This window comes from Hippopotamus amphibius, chromosome 9, assembly GCF_030028045.1.
Source record: "Hippopotamus amphibius kiboko isolate mHipAmp2 chromosome 9, mHipAmp2.hap2, whole genome shotgun sequence".
Classification (NCBI taxonomy): domain Eukaryota; kingdom Metazoa; phylum Chordata; class Mammalia; order Artiodactyla; family Hippopotamidae; genus Hippopotamus; species Hippopotamus amphibius.
Genome location: NC_080194.1, coordinates 138,487,202 through 138,503,127, shown reverse-complemented (window position 1 = coordinate 138,503,127; position 15,926 = coordinate 138,487,202). Strand labels below are relative to the sequence as shown.

Here is a 15,926-nt window from a genome sequence, read left to right as displayed (position 1 = left end):
GTCACTCCCTGTTCCTCCCGCCCCGACCCCTGGCCACCACAGATCTTTGTGTCTCTGTGAATTTGCTTATTCTGGACGCATCCTGTGCGTGGAATCATACATCACGTGGTCTTCGGTGTCTGGCTGCTTGCACCGAGCATGTTCTCAAGGTGGTCCGTTCGGTAGCACGTGTCAGTAGTTCCTTTTTATTGTTGATTATTGCCTTGTGTGAATATAACACAATTAATTTATCCGTTTGTTAGTTGATGGTCTTTAACTTGTCTGTACTTTCTGGCTGTTAGGATGAAGCTGCTGTGAACATTTGTGAACCTGTTTCTGTGTGGGCCTGTGTTTTCGCTTCTCTTGGATATATACCTGGGGTAGAATTGCTGGGTTATATGGTAACGCTTACGTTTAACATTTTGATGACCTGGCAAACTGTTTTCCAAAGCGACCGCAGTGTGTGAGGGTTCTGATTTCTCCATAGCCTTGCCTCCGTTTAGTACTGTCTGTCTTTTTGTTTATAGCCATCCTAGTGGGTGTGAAGTGCTAGCTCATTTTGGTTGATAACCAGTGATAGAGTATTTTTTCATTTGTTAATTGGCTGTTTACATATTTTTTTGGAGAAAAGGCTGTTCAGGTCCTTTGCCCATTTAAACTGGGTGATTTGTCTTTTTATTGTTGATTCTAAGGATTCTTTATATGTTCTGGATGTAAGTGACGATATAGGTGACTTCACTTTCTTTACTGTGTGTTGGCCATGTTGTCCTGCTTCTTTGCATTTCTCGTAATTTTCTGTTGGAAACTGGGTGTTTTGGGTAATATAATATGGCAACTCTGAAAATCAGATCCTTCCCCCCAAGGTTTGTTGTTGCTGTTAGCTTGTTTTGGTGACTTTCCCGGGCTAAGCTGGAGCCATTGAGGAATCTCTAGAACCAAGCTCATCCCCTTTCCCCGAGGACCTGACACTCCTCACCCAAGTGCAGCCACTGAGATCTCTGCTCGGTTAGCCCGGCCGCCAGCCAGAGATTCACAGAGATTTGCTTACAGGCCTTAAACCAATAAGTCTTCCTCCTTTTTTGAGGACCTGTGCGCACGTGTGTATGGGGGTAGCTCACCTCTGTGCCGTAGCCTTTGCTACCTACTTGTGCAGAGTCTCACCTTCAACCAGGAATGAGAGCGTGGGGCCTTCAGAGGTTTCTCGTGAGCACGAGGCCGGCCTGCAGGATTCCCAGGAATGTGGTGGAACTTCTCAAAGCCCCCTCGCCGTCTCCTTCCCCAGCTCATCTCTGGTCTGGCCACCCTATTCTGTGCTCTGAGTTCAGAGAAGCCCAGTGAACGGGGGGTTTTTCCGGTCGCTGCCAACAGGTCACCAGTGACAGTCCTTTAGGGAGGAGGCCTCTCTGGGGTCTCCACACCCATTCCACCCACTCCAGTGGCTGTCAGGCTGCTCTTCTTTACAGCTGCCAAGGACACAAGGCTGTTGGTTTTCAGGGCCACCATGGAGCTGGGAGGAGGGGGCGAGAATAGGACAGTTAAACTGCCATGAAGCTCACTGTTCTCACCAAGATGCAGCCTTCTTTTTCTTGAATAAAAATTGCTCAGGTGGTTGCAGGCCTTTGATTTCCAGAGTTCCGGAGAAGTTTGTTTTGATGATTTTTGCCAGTGTTCTTATTGCTTTTTTGGAGCAGCAGGGTTTGGAGGTGTCTCAGAAGTACTTCCTTCCATTTTGCTGGTGAAATGGACAAACAGTGCGTGCCTGGCAGCCTGCTTGGCTCTTGGTTGTTCACGGCCTGCATTCTAGCGCTTGTTCGCAGCTCAGGGGGACGACCTAGCTCAGATGAGACCTGTGTCCCTTTACCAGTTGGTCTAACAGGAGCTAAATTAACTCAGTAAGCTCTCTTTATTGAGACCGTCTCTAAATACTTGATGTTTGAAATAGTCTTGTGAATCTTCTAGTCCAGAACTCAGTTTAAAATGTAGTGTAACATGTAATCTAATGTTACACCAGCTGCTTCATTTACAGAGCTTTGGTCTTTAATAGTCTTGGTTGTGAAACACCCAACGATCCCTCTGATCTTTCTGTCCGTCAGCCTGGTATGTTCTGTAGCTGGCGAGCTGTAGCGTTCAGATACTCACCTAATTCTTGGTCAGGTCGGCACTCACCACGCAGCTGAGGCTTTTGTTCGCAGGCTCCGTTGTTGCTTCGGCCGCAAGACTTGGAGCCTTGGAGGGACGTTGGGCGAAGCTCTGCCCCCTCGTGATTCGTCACGTGACACTGCGTGTGCATCTGTCAGCAGCAGCCCCTCTGGGGTGCTACGCAAGACAGAAATCACAGCGCGAGGGCTTTCCTTCTGAAGGAAAGAAATAAGTGAGTGTGATGAAGAGTCACGGAGCGATGTCATTTCAGGTCCTTCGAGACATCCTCAAGGAAGTCCAGAGCAACATGGTCCCGCGCAGCATGCTGAAGGAGTGGGCCCTGCACACCTTCCCCAACGCCACCGACTATTGGACCTTCCGGAAGATGTTCACCATCCAGCTCGCGCTCATTGGCTTTGCGGAGTTTGTCCTGCACCTCAACAGACTCAACCCCGAGATGCTGCAGATCGCGCAGGTAATGCACGTGAGCAGCGGGGCCTGCTGTGGAAGCCACGTCCCGCTGGTCACGTGCCTAAAGCGTCTCCTCCTGGGCTTCAGGACACCGGCAAACTGAACGTGGCCTACTTCCGATTTGATATAAACGATGCAACCGGAGACTTAGATGCCAACCGCCCTGTCCCTTTCCGCCTCACACCCAACATTTCCGAGTTTCTGACCACCATTGGCGTCTCCGGCCCGTTGACCGCGTCCATGATCGCCGTCGCCCGGTGCTTCGCCCAGCCCAACTTCAAGGTGGGTCAGGGTGGTCTCGTGAGGAGCCCAGGCGGGGTAACGCGGCACATGGTGGGCTCACAGGAGCCGCTGGTCTTCTGACAGGGAAGAAGGAGGGAAGAGCCATCGCTGCTGCGCAGTGCCTTCTCTCAGGAAAAGGGGTTTACAATGTTCTCAGTCCACGAGTGGTTACAAAGAGCAGTCTAGACGCCTCCACTGGATAACTTGCCCCAGCTGTTACCTGTGGGTCAGTTTTGTTTGCTCCGTTTTATAGCTACCTTCAGTTTCTCGTTTTGCAAACTTTTCTGTTGTAAGAGGGCAGGCGTGTCCATGCCGGATGGCGCCTGTCTTACTGGGGCTGCAGTGATGGGCCCGAAACAGACGTGACACGCGATGCACCTCGTGAACCCCTGTGAGACAAGATGTGGCAGAATGCCCGTGGCCACCCCAGGGGTGTGACAGCTCTGCGCCCAGCACTGTGCTCAGGGAGGACAGACGGGGATTCACATTTGACCCAGGTTCATTCTGACCCTGAGCCTGTCTCTCCGCAGCTGAGGACTGAACACAGTTTACTTTTTTTTTTCTTTTAACTTCTGAGACCTGCTGTTCTGTTTGTTTTCCCAGATAAGCACATTGTACCTAGAGAAGGCTTCAGACACCAGTTGCTTTCCCAAAACATTTGTGTAGAACAGGCTTTAGAGTATCGGGTAACCTCGTCACTGTGAACAAGGACTCTGTGCTCTTTTTAATGGTGGGCTGCACGTGCGCACCCAGGCGGGGCGCTGCTCTGGGTGGGCTAGTGATGAGCCGTTGTGAACGTGAGTGAGAACAAAGGCCTGCGGGGACAGCAGGGCACTTTTGTCCACGTTGGCTGAAGGCTTGAAATACGAAGTTCTCGTTTACAATAGCCGTGTTACACTTCTGGAAGCAATCAGGGTAATCCTTAGAGTGGCGTTTCATTGAAAACTTTAAAAAGAATGAAGAAGCCTCTTGTATTTTAAAGACCTGTTATGACTTGGAAGGACACCGGGCATTACTCTGCACAGCCTGAGTTGATGTGGACGGGAGGGGACTGGGCCTTCTCCAAACTCTGGGCCCAGATGCAGTGACAGCCTTTACGTTAGGCTAATATAGAGACCAGGCTATGTGGGGATCTCCTCTAAAAACACATTCCGTTGAGGCCAAGTAACAGAATAAAACCCTCAGTGTGTCAGTCACAGTTACTTTTAAACAACCCTGGTGCCTCATGAAGGTCCCGTGTCCTTTGAGGGTGACAGTGGGCTGTGGTCGGATGTCCTGGTTCAGGAGGACGTGCACACGATCTGTCCGTCATGGACACACCGTCTTGTCTTGGTGATCATAGCGCTGCCTCTGGGTCCCGGCCCTTCTCCTCCATTCCCCCTCCCTGGGGCGGTCCTCGCCTTCCTGACGCAGGCACCCCCTCCCCCTCCCTCATTCTTCAGCCTGGGATCCCTGCGGGAGTCGTCACATGTGTCTGCCTGCGGCCGCCCCACCAGAGTGGCTGTGCGCCTGGCCTGGGTGCTGAGGCTGACCGGCCCCGAAGGCCTCTGTGGCTGAGCCTCTCGCTGGGAAGCTGCCCTCTGGGCCGTTGTTGGTTTAACCCAGGCCATGCTGTTCTCTCCCCGCCCAGGTGGACGGCATCCTGAAAACCGTGCTTCGGGACGAGATCATCGCTTGGCACAAAAAGACGCAGGAGGACACGTCGTCCCCTCTGTCGGCCGCTGGGCAGCCTGAGAACATGGACAGCCAGCAGCTGGTCTCCCTGGTGCAGAAGGCCGTCACGGCCATCATGACCCGGCTGCACAACCTCGCCCAGTTCGAGGGCGGGGAGAGCAAAGTGAACACCCTGGTGGCCGCTGCCAACAGCCTGGACAACCTGTGCCGCATGGACCCCGCCTGGCACCCCTGGCTGTGAGCGCAGCCGCGGTCGTGCCCTGTTGGTGGGGGTTGCTGAGCGTCAGGAAGGTGAGGCGATTGGAGGTGGGTGCGGAGACTCACCCGCAGCTTCCAGAGTAACCTCTGAAGAAGCCAGGGTTCCCTGCTGTGGAGCTTCTCTGTGAATTCTTTTTTATTGAGCTCCTGCTTCTGTGTGAATGTACAGATTCAACTCTAGAGAATACTCCTGCATCATCGTTTTTAACTTTCAGAAGTTACACCTCCCAGGAGCTTCGTGCTTTTGTACAGAACTTTGTAACAAGTGTACAGAAAACCTGCTTTGTTAGAGAAACAGGAAATTATGAACAAACTGTGCTGGATTCTCTGAGCACGAACTCTTACACGCTGTACGCAACCAGCCTCGGAGCCTCGCCCAGCGGCTGCCTGGATGGACCAGGCCCGGCGGCCGCGGCCTCCCCTCCCACTGCGATCCGAGTCGGCCTCCTCCGGGGAAACAGAACTGGAGAGCCAGCTCTTTGGATGTCTTCCAGACATTTGCTATCACTGTACCTGGGGGAAAAAACACTTTTTCCTTCTTAATTTAAAAAGAAGCAACGAAGGTTTGTTCGTTAATTCCAGTCTGTTATGTTCACACTTTTATAAGTATGAGCCTTGAGAACGTTCTGTCTAAATTTGTACAGTGTGATTTTTTTAGAATAAATATTTTATAAAAGCATGTGTTGTTTCTGCAAGGTGTTCCCCCTGCCCCTCAGGGCCCCCGCTCAGCCCCAGCACGGCTCCGCGGTGACGGTCACGCACGCCCGGCAGGGTCTCGGCTGGGACTCGGCGTGTTCTGTGATGCTGACCACAAGTGCTGGTCCTGACGGGTGGCAAGCTTTGTTCATGTGTTTCAGGGCTGCGCCGTGTAACCCATGTGCGGAGGGGAGACGCCTGGAGGCCTCAGGCCAGAGCTGCGTCCCCGGCGGCGCTGTTCCAGGTGCCTGGAGCCCCACTCCTCGCCGTCCGCCCCACCAGCTTCATCCCGTCCGCCGGCACCTCAGGTACGGAGTGAACCAAGCAGCAGAGCCCTGCCCTGGAGGACACAGGAGGGACGGTTCCCCAGCGCAGGCCGTACTGTCGGCAGGATGAGAGACTGAGGCAGGACAGGGGGAAGGAGGTGTGACTTTAAAATTAGGATTCTGAATTCCCTTTGGGAAGTGTCACGTCTGCTGTGAGGAGGACAGCCTCCACACAGTCCGGGGGCCGGGGCCCTCTGGCACGGGGTGAAGCCGGAGCTGAATTCAGCCAGACCTCATCCCAGGTCCAGTCCAAGGGGCATAAACCAATGTGCTGGCAGCAGCACAAGCTGAGACTGGGGGTGCTGGGCTGGGCCCGCGGTGCCAGCTCATTTGGAGTGGGTGGAGCTGGCGGCTGCGACTTGAGGGCACCGGGCTGGTCTCCAGTCCTGGGAAGGAGGCGGGCCCACAGCCCCAAGGTGGCGGCCCCTCCACGGCACAGAGAGGGATTCCAGCTTGGCGAGCAGCTCCTCCATGGTCCAGGGTCCCAGCCAGTCACGGAGAAACGGACTGAACCTCGTCCAGCTTGACTCCAACCCCCCGAGGCTGCACCATGGAGCGCGGATGGGGGCCCAGGGGCCGGCTTTTGTCCATCTGACTGGACTCTCCCGTTCTTTCTTTGGAGCTAATCATGAGTTGTTCTTACAAATACTTGGCTGTTTTTGTGAGAAAGCATCCTGGATTCCAGAATGAGAGGAGCCTGTATCTAAAGTGACAGGTGTCATCGTGCAGCCATCAGGCGGGACTGGGAAGACACCCGTCTGTCTCTGACCGTCCTCACTGTGCAACAGGATCTTGCGAGCCGGGGTCAGGACTCATTTGAAACAAGCCATTGGCTTGCCTTTGTGCTCTGGGAGAGTTGGCGTGGCACCTGGTGGTTGCGGAGACCTGTGGGTGGCGTTTGGGTGAAGGGAACGTTTGGTTCTCAACCTGGGTAGTTGGAGTCCAGAGTCGGTGTCCTGGTGAGAAGGGCCCAGGTTCCGTGGCAGCCTTGCCCACACCGTGTCCCAGGCACTGACCCCGGTTGCTAGGGAAACCAGCCTCTGAAGAGCCAGGGCAGGAGAGGGTTCCCCAGTGGAGACCCAGCATCTCCCAAGCGCCGTCTGTACATCTTGGAGCCGGAAATCCTGAGCCAGTGGTTCAGTGACCAGGAGCCTCTACTTTCTCCCCCACACGTGGCGTTGCTGGGACCTGGGTCCCCAGGAGCCGAGGAAGATCAGAGAAAGAGCTCGTGTGTGGGGGACCACACATGGTACCTGCCCCCGGTTCTCCAATCACTGTTTCAAAGTAAGTACGATTACTAGACTTTATTTTTACTTTGAAAGATATATATGAGAATTTACTGTTTTAACCGTTTGTATGTGTACAGTGCAGTGGCATTGAGTACATTCACATCGTTGTGCAACTGTCACCACCGTCCCTCTCCAGAACTCTTTCCATCTTCCCACACAGAACTGTTCCCATTATACACGGACTTCCCATGCTCCTCCCCGCAGCCGCAGGCAAACACCTTCCGCTTTCTGTCTCCGGGAATCTGACTACCCTGGGAATCTTATACAAGTAGAATCATATCGTGTGTGTTCTCTTGTGACTGGCTGATTGCACTTGGCATAATGTAGCATGTGACAGAATTTCCTTCCTTTTTAGGGCTGACTAGTGTTGCATTGCATATATGCACCACATTTTACCCATGTGTCCATTGATGGGCACTTGTATTGCTTTTGATTTCATCTGTTGTGAATAATGCTGGTATGAACATGGGTGTTTTTTCGGGAGTCAAAATACCTGGTTCAACTCCCAATTTTCAGTTCTTTGGGGAACATACACAGAAGTAGAATTGCTGGATTATAATATGGTAGGTCTATTTTCAACTTTTTGAAGACCCTCCATACAGTTTTCCGCAGGGACTGAACCATTTTGTACCCCCACCAGCTGTGCACGAGGATTTCTCCACATCCTTGCCGGCACTTGTTTCCTGACAAAAACAGTTGTCTTTTGCTAAGAACCGTCCTAATGGGTATGAAGTGAAATGTCTCATTACGGGTTTGGTTTGCATTTTCATTCGTGATGCTGAGCGTCTTTTCGTGGGCTTGTTGATCATTTGCATATCTTCTTTGGAGAAACGTCTACGCAAATCTGTTGCTCGTTTTTTTAAAGTTGTAGGTGTCTTTGTATATACTGGATGTTAAGCCTTTATCAGGTATGTGATTTACAGATATTTTCTCCCACTCTTTGGGTTGCCTTTTCATTCTGTTGATGATGTCCTTTCTTGCACAAGTTTTAAATTTTGATTTAGTCCAATTTATCTAGTTTTTTGTTTCCTATGCTTTTTGGTTTCATATCCAAGGAATCATTGCCAAAGCCAAAGTCATGAAGCTTTTCCCCAATGTTTCTTCCAAGAGGTTTGTAATTTTAGTTTTTACATTTAGGTCTTTGATCCATTTTGAGTTAATTTTGATACATGGTGTGAGGTAGGGGTTCAACTTCATTTGTTTTGCATGTGGGTGTACAATTTTCCAAGCAATGTTTGTTGAAAGACTGTCCTTTCCCATTGAATAATCTTGGCACCCTTATCATTTGGCCGTATATGAGGGGGTTTACTTCTGGGTCCTCTGTTCTCTTCCATTGGTCTATATGTCTGACTTTTTGACAATATCATACCAAGCTTATTAGTGTAGCTTTGTAGTAAGTTGTGAAATCAGGAAGTGTGAGACCTCCAACATTGTTCTTCTTCAAGATTGTCCTGGCTCACTGGGGGGTCCCTGTGACTCCAAGATTTTTAGGGTGGATTTTTCTATTTCTGCAAAAGCATTGTTGGGATTTTTATACCAGTTGTACCGAATCTATCGATCATTTTGGGTAGTAATGATGTCTTAACCTTATTAAGTCTTCTTACTCATGTCTTCCCATTTATTTGTGTCTCCTTTCTTTCACTTTATAGTTTTATAGTTTTCAGTGCACACGTCTTTAATTTCCTTGGTTAAGTTTATTCCTGTCTTATTTTTTTTTGATGCTACTATAAATGGAATTGTTTTCTTAATTTCATTTTCAGATTGTTCATTGTTAGCATTATAGAAACAAGTGGTTTTTGTTTGTTGATTTTGTATCTTGCAACTTTGCTAAATTCATTTTTTAGTGTTAGCAGTTTTTTGGGTGGTTTTCATCAGGAAGAAAGCCATTTATTTTAAAATAGTGTTGGCAGAAGTTTTCTTTGGAAGAAAACCATTTTAGTTGTTGAACAAACATGGTAAAAAGTTTGAAAAGATAGGGTTCAGTCTAGTTTCTTGAAGGAACAATAAGAGCTCTCTGAAACACTTCACTTTAAAATAAAAGATGTGAGTTGGGTCTTGAGGAAAAGGTGGGACTCAAGAAACAGAAGAAAAGGGAGGAAGAGAACCAGGAGACAGTCTGCATGGGTGGTGGGTACTTCAGGAGGGACCAAAGAGTATTTTGATGGGCATCTGGGCCACCTCTGGCTAATGAACCAGCTCACTGGGATGGAGAGGAGGAGAGGGTCAAAACCAGATTATGAGCCCCTGTGAGCTGGTGCTGAAATTTTCACCCATCGGTAGAAAGATCAATGCACCAAAGTGAGGTCATCATAAAGTACAACCAAACAGTAGTCTTCTGTTGTGAAAAGTTTTGATGTTAAATATCCTTTTAAATGAAATGTTGGTGATATAGATGATTTTTATCTGGTCAGTATATTTCACTGGTCTATAAAACAGAAAAGTTTGGGAAGTATTGGTCTAAACATCTCAAGGCTATATGAGATTCCTTATCATTAAAATAGTATATGGTGTTTTTCATCTGTAGCTTATATTTAATTCCAAAATCTAATGAAGAGTCCAAAAAAAAAATGTGGGCCTATATCATGTACATGTATAGATGGAAAATCTTAAGTAAAATAACACCAAATATAATTCAGGACTATTTTTACTCCTGTGCCTCATAAGAGTAAATAGATACAATATTTGTGTGTGACACAACCTAGTTATGATACATTATTCTCTTTATGTTTTTATATAACATATTCTTTTTAGTGAATTATCTAGTTACTGTATTCATCTTGAACCCCTACCTCAGTCTACCTTCAAATACTCTACCACTTTACCTATAATGTAAGAATCTTACAACTGTAAACTTCCATTTCTCCCCTCCCATTCTTCGTGCTATTAATGTTATGTTTTATTTCTATAATATGACATTAACTCCACGATACATTATTATCACTTTTGCACTTAACAGGAGTGGTGTTGTTCCTTTGTCATGGGGATGATTGGATAAAAATGCCTAAAAAGGCTCTTTAGGAGTGTCATCTATATTTGTGTGGGGTTTGTTTTGTGTTTTGTTTTTGTGCATTCCTTGTAGAGCACATCCAGTGGCAACAAATTGCTCCAGCTTTTGTTTATCTGGAAATGTCCTAATTTCTTCCTTATCTTGAAGGATAGTTTTGCCAGAGACAGAAAACTTGTTGACAGTTTTTTCTTTGAGCACTTTTAACATAGCATCCCACTGCCTTCCTGTCTTCAAGGTTTCTGCTGGGAAATCTGCTGATAACCTTATTGAGGATCCCTTGTACAGGATGAGTCATTGTACGTGATGTTCTCTTTCAGCAGCTTTATTATAATGTGTGTCATTGTGGGTCTCTTTGGGTTTATTCTGTGTACAGTCCCTGAGCCTCTTGGATTTACAGATCCACGTCTTTACTCAAGTTTGGGAAGTTTTCATCTATTACCCTTCAAATAATCTTTGTCCTTTTCTGTGTCTCTTCTTCTGGGGCTCTCATTATTCATATTTTGGTCCACTTGATGGTGTCCATAAGTCCTTTAGCTTAGCTCTTCTTCTTTTCACTTTGTGCTCCTCTGATTCAGTGATTTCAAATGTCCTGGAGTTTGCTGATTCTTTTTTCTGCCTGTTCAAGTCTGCTGTTGAAACTGCTAGTGAATTTTTCAATTTACTTCCTGTATTTTTTCAGCTCCAGAATTTCTATTCGGTTTTTTTTTGTTGTTGCTCTTTAATCGTTGTTTTTTTTTTTAGTTTTTTTTTTTATAATAAATTTATTTATTTATTTATTGACTGCTTTGGGTCTTCATTGCTGCACACGGGCTTTCTCTAGTTGCTGCGAGCGGGGGCTACTCTTCATTGTGGTGCACAGGCTCCTCATTGCCGTGGCTTCTCTTGTTGTGGAGCACAGGCTCTAGGCATGTAGGCTTCAATAGTTGCGGCACATGGGCTCAGTAGTTGTGGCTCACGGGCTCTAGAGCACAGGCTCAATAGTTGTGGCATAAGGACTTAGTTGCTCCATGGCATGTGGCATCTCGAACCCGTGTCCCCTGCATTGGCAGGCGGATTCGTCACCACTGCACCCACCTAGGACGTCCTTTTTTAGTTTTTTAAAAAGTTATTATTTATTACTTATTTATTCGAAGTGTCGTTATACATGAAGTTTCAGGTGTACAATATAGTGATTCACAATAAGGTCTACTCCATTTATATTTATTATAAAATATTGGCTGTATTCCCCGTGTTGTATAATAAATTTATAGCTTATTTTATACAGAATATTTTGTACCCCTTGCCCTAGCCCCTGTGTTGCACCTCCCTGCTACTGTCTCCCTCACTGGTAACCCACTAGTTTTTCTCTGTATCTGTGAGTCTGTTCCTTTTTTTATCTTTACTAATTCCACATATAAGTTCTATCTTTTAAGTATTTGTCTTTCTCAGATATATTTCACTTAGAATAATACCTTCCAGGTCCATCCATGTTGTTGCAAGTTGCAAAAAACCTTTTTTATGGCTGAGTAGTATTTCAATATGTATATATAAATATATATTAATATATAAATACACAATAAGTATATACTATTTATATATAATTTTTACACGTATCACATCTTTATCCGTTTATCGGTTGACGGGCGCTTAGGCTGCTTCCACGTCCTGGCTACTGTAAACAGTGCTGCTGTGAACATAGGGGTGCATGTATCTTTTTGAATTAGTGTCTTTGCTTTTTTTCAGATATACACCCGGGAGTGGAATTGCTGTGTCGCGTGGTAGCTCTATTTTTAATTTGTTGAGAAACCTCCATACTGTTTTCCAAACTGTTGTCATCAGGTTTTCCTACAATTCTAACTTAAGTTTGCCCCTTTTCCATAGAAGACCCTTGCCAGAACACTGACTTCCTGTCTTGTGGGACTGTGAAAAGAAAAAGCTGGACTCTCATTTCCACACCAAATAACAGACGCCAAAAAATGTAAAGTCGTGAGTTTATTGCATATGTAACAAAATGAACCTGACCGCCGGGGTCCAGCCTGCTGTACAATCACTGTTTGTTTTGTGTTTCCAGCTGGTTCTATAACCACATTAAATAGAACTAGTATTTCTTTAAATACTTTTGATTTTGACATAAAACAGAACATTAGTGTACACCTTTCACAAAATAAATCAGCCATAAAAACAGTGGGAAGGATAACAAGGATAGCAGCAATACTTAAAAACAAGACATTACAAAATAAATTAAAAAATACATTATAAAGTGGTTGAGAAACAAAAATAAACAAATTTTAAAAATTCATACTATGTTTTGGGAAGGCTGCCGTGTGGCACACACCTGGCTGCAGGAGGGGCGGGGGCGTGTTCTCGGACAGCTCGGGTTGGAGGACCACCTGACCTGGGTCTGGACCACACGCAGGCAAGCCCTGCTCCTGTCACCCCGCGGCCCCTGCGTTCTTCCTAAAGCACTGGCAGAGCGGTGGTTTGCTACATCCCTGAGGGTCGGCTGATGACCGCTGGTGAGGCAAGCCTGAAAGTCGGGCCCTGAAGCGTCTAGGCAGGAGGCGAGGGGACCAGGTGGGTCACTGGGGTTCCCGAGGAGGGCGACAGATGGGGGCTCACACAGACCCAAAGGAGGATAACCCACGGCTCACCGTGCTGGTCTTTGGTGGGGGGGAGGGGGGGTGGGGGGATGGTCAAACCTCCCAATCCACTGTGGACAGTTATGGTTCTAGGGCAGTGCCCATTTGGCAAGAGTGACCTGGAGCTCTGGAAGGTCCTGCTCTGCCAGGCTCCGTTGACAACCCACACAGCTGGTGAGGTGCCCACGTCCCAGCAGGAAAGCAGAGACCCAGGCCTTGCAGGCAGGTAATGCGTGTCCCCAACAGCCCATGGAGGAGCCAGGATGTGACCCTCTGGATCTGGCTGCGGTGACACCTGACACGTGAGGGCAGCCTGGGGCTGGTGGGGCATCCCCCCGCCCCACCAGCTCTCTCCCCATCAGCAGAAGGCTAGTTCTGAAGAAGGCAGATGCCACCCTCCTGCTTTCAACAATTAGACCCTTGTTTCCTTTCTGATTTACTGCAGGTTTTGGCCGACACCACAGGAAAACCATGTGGGCCTTCCCCGCTCAGTCCCCAGGTGGACGTCCCCTCCTCCCGGTTTAGGTCCACATTACAGAGAGCTGTCTGGCGGGGGAGAGTGGGGGTCTGTCTGTCTCATTCATTTCCTCACTCCTCCAGAGGAAGACCCACGGGAGCCAGCTGCCAGGACGCCCAGAAAGCATCACGGTAAACGAGACACAGGAGAAGCCCGCCAGGCGAGGCAGGACTTTGGAAAGACTCAGCCCACCATCTGCCCTGGACATTCCTGAATAGGTTACACTCTCCTTTTGCAGCCAACGGCATCATTCCTCTTCTAGAACCTCAGCACGTTGCCCAGAAGCAGCGGCTTCCTCTCGCCCCTGGAACCCCCAGCCGGCAGTCGGCGGCCCGCCAAACGTCAGACCACTGGCTGCTTCCCGGTCAAGCAGAAGAACCACAGCAAGATGCAGAGGGTAACTACGCCTCCAAACCCAGGACTGTCCACAGGTATTAGTAACAAAAAGAACAGACAAGACGGTCGGCCAAAAAGCTCCTTCCAAACCCACCTCAGACCCACAGCTGGATCCCAGCACTAAACTCAGAAACTTCAACAACAAAACTTCAACAGTGAAATGTCTCGAATTACCCTGCACGTGCCTCCCAGACAAAAACAACCAAAAACCACACAGGAGAGTTTGTTGCCGCTGCTGTTCTTCTGCTGAAGTTTAGCTATCTAAATCACACCACTGTTAACATACTATTTGAACTTTTGTGCAAATTGGGAAATGGTGTTAGGAATCTAGGGTCGAGGCTTGCTCTGGCCTCGCTCGTCGTCTGGGCAAGTGGCTTGAGTCGCAGTCGTCAGTGTCACCGTCAGACGGGGAAATGGGCCGAACGGGTCAGGGTGGAGTCGCCCCTCTGCCGTCGGGTTCCCTACCACGACCGACTTTTTGTAAAACAGTAACTTGGGGGTGGATTTAGGTCATGGAGGTTATCCGTTCTCTCTCTCCCTGTCCAGCTAGTCTGCACCAAGCCAGCAGCTACAATGACAGAGTTTTGTTCTGTTAGTTTAGTTCTTAGCACTTTCCGCAAAATGCTTTGATATATCCAGGTGGCCCAGTCGATGCCCTTCCAGGTCCAGGTGGGGGCGGGAGGCACAGCAGGGCCTGGCTGCGTGGACCTGAGGCTGGTTTTGGTCTGCTCTTTTATAAGCTCTGTTATGTGGTGTTTTCACTGGAAAAATATTTCAAACTGGATAGATGATACTAAAGGGACTCTTAAAAGGAAAGATCATTTTTCTCTATGCAAAACAAAGTTTCCAGCCAGGAAACCCTGAAAAGAAATAAATACGTGGGCCTCCCGCACAAGCTGCCCTGATTCCCTCACCTTTCCAAAAAAGCTCAATTTTGATGCTGGCTTCCTGCTGTGGCAGGATTCCAATAAGCATATGTTATACGGTTACTGTTCAGTTAGAAATTAATCTGCTACTCAGAGCAGGCTGCTAGGATGTGAAATTTGGAATTTGAGCTGCTGAACTTGAAAACCTCAGGTCTGCATGAGGCAGAAGAGCTAGTACAGCTACCAGGGACGAGCCCTTAGGAAGCCCCATTCAGCTCTGTAACTGTGGGTCGAGACTCCTGTAAAGCCCACAGGGCAGTGAGCCTGTCCCCAGAAGTGTTACAACCGTAGCAGAATATCCTGTGTGACCGAAGCAGTGCTAAACCTGGCTGCGTTTTATTGGATGGGTGATGGAAGGGGTGGGGGTTCTGTCAGAAGGAGGAAAAAAATGAGTGGGAGCCACCAACCAAAGTCCCCCCGCCCCCCTCACTCCCCCAACGAAAAGCAGGGAGACGAGCCTTTCCCTCGGGTTTTCTAGGATTCCAGGGCCTCAGCTGGCTTCGCGGAGGCGCACAGAGAGCTGTTGCTTGGGGTCCAGTGGCCATGAGCTAGCATCTGCTCCCTGGGGTACGCGTCACTCCACAGCAAACCCACAGGTCTCCTCCACCGCCGTCAGCAGTTTCTCATAGAGCTTCTCGTACGACTCGTAGGGTGGAATGTCAATCCGGTTAAAGCTGGAACGGGACAGAAAGTTGAGAGGCTCACTGCTGGGGCAGCCTGGTCCAAGTCCTGCTCCCAGGACAGGGCCAGGCTGCAAGCTCACAGTGCGCACGTGGTGGGGGTGGGGGCAGGCAAAGAGGACGGGAAACCATGTCCTCTACATGGTTCTGGGGGTGGAGGAGAGTTTTCCGCTCTCCTCTGGTCCTTAGGCAAAGATTTTTCAATCAATCAACACACAGCAAAACAAATCTTAAGATCTTCCAAGTGAGTGTGTACTGGTTAGATTAGGACAAAGTTCTCAACTTTTGTTCGTTATTTTGGGGAGAAGTCATTTCTCAGACCAGGAACACATTTGCAGAGCACCGTGGTCAAACCACCACTAACAATTCACTGCCCATGTATCTAATCCTTTGTGACTTGATATGAGACCAAAATGGGGCCATCTGAAGTATTTCCTGCAAAAACAAACTATCTCAAAACTGATAAAACGTCAAATCCCTGATAGAGGATTAAACGACCCGGGTGAGCATTTCCTCAGGGAAGTTCATGCCCAAAAGACACCTTTTTAGAAGCTATTACAGTGGCCTCTTGAATTACTAGAGGTTAAGGGATTGAGGATGACTTCTGTCAAGAAGAAGTCAGGCTAAACAGTGTGGAGTCTTTTCTGGGGGCCTCAGCGTAGAGGACG

The 15,926-nt window shown here is 48.4% G+C and overlaps 2 protein-coding genes across 13 annotated transcripts in view; one reads left to right on the top strand and one right to left on the bottom strand.

The window, feature by feature from the left end:
• Window positions 1–5,480, top strand: part of TRRAP (transformation/transcription domain associated protein) — a 105,486-nt gene extending 100,006 nt beyond the window's left edge. For 7 of the 8 annotated variants that reach the window (XM_057748292.1, XM_057748298.1, XM_057748295.1 and 4 more), the window contains 3 exons: window positions 2,390–2,593; window positions 2,677–2,871; window positions 4,502–5,474. In XM_057748292.1, the coding sequence (XP_057604275.1) occupies window positions 2,390–2,593; window positions 2,677–2,871; window positions 4,502–4,786 (684 nt within the window). In that variant the 3' untranslated portion in view covers window positions 4,787–5,474. Of the gene's footprint in view, window positions 1–2,389; window positions 2,594–2,676; window positions 2,872–4,501 lie in introns of all 8 variants that reach the window. The other variant, XM_057748297.1, reaches the window with a different exon arrangement.
• Window positions 5,481–12,298: 6,818 nt separating this feature from the next.
• Window positions 12,299–15,926, bottom strand: part of SMURF1 (SMAD specific E3 ubiquitin protein ligase 1) — a 104,011-nt gene continuing 100,383 nt past the window's right edge. For all 5 annotated transcript variants that reach the window (XM_057750037.1, XM_057750038.1, XM_057750040.1 and 2 more), the window contains one exon: window positions 12,299–15,252. In XM_057750037.1, the coding sequence (XP_057606020.1) occupies window positions 15,153–15,252 (100 nt within the window). In that variant the 3' untranslated portion in view covers window positions 12,299–15,152. The remainder of the gene's footprint in view (window positions 15,253–15,926) is intronic.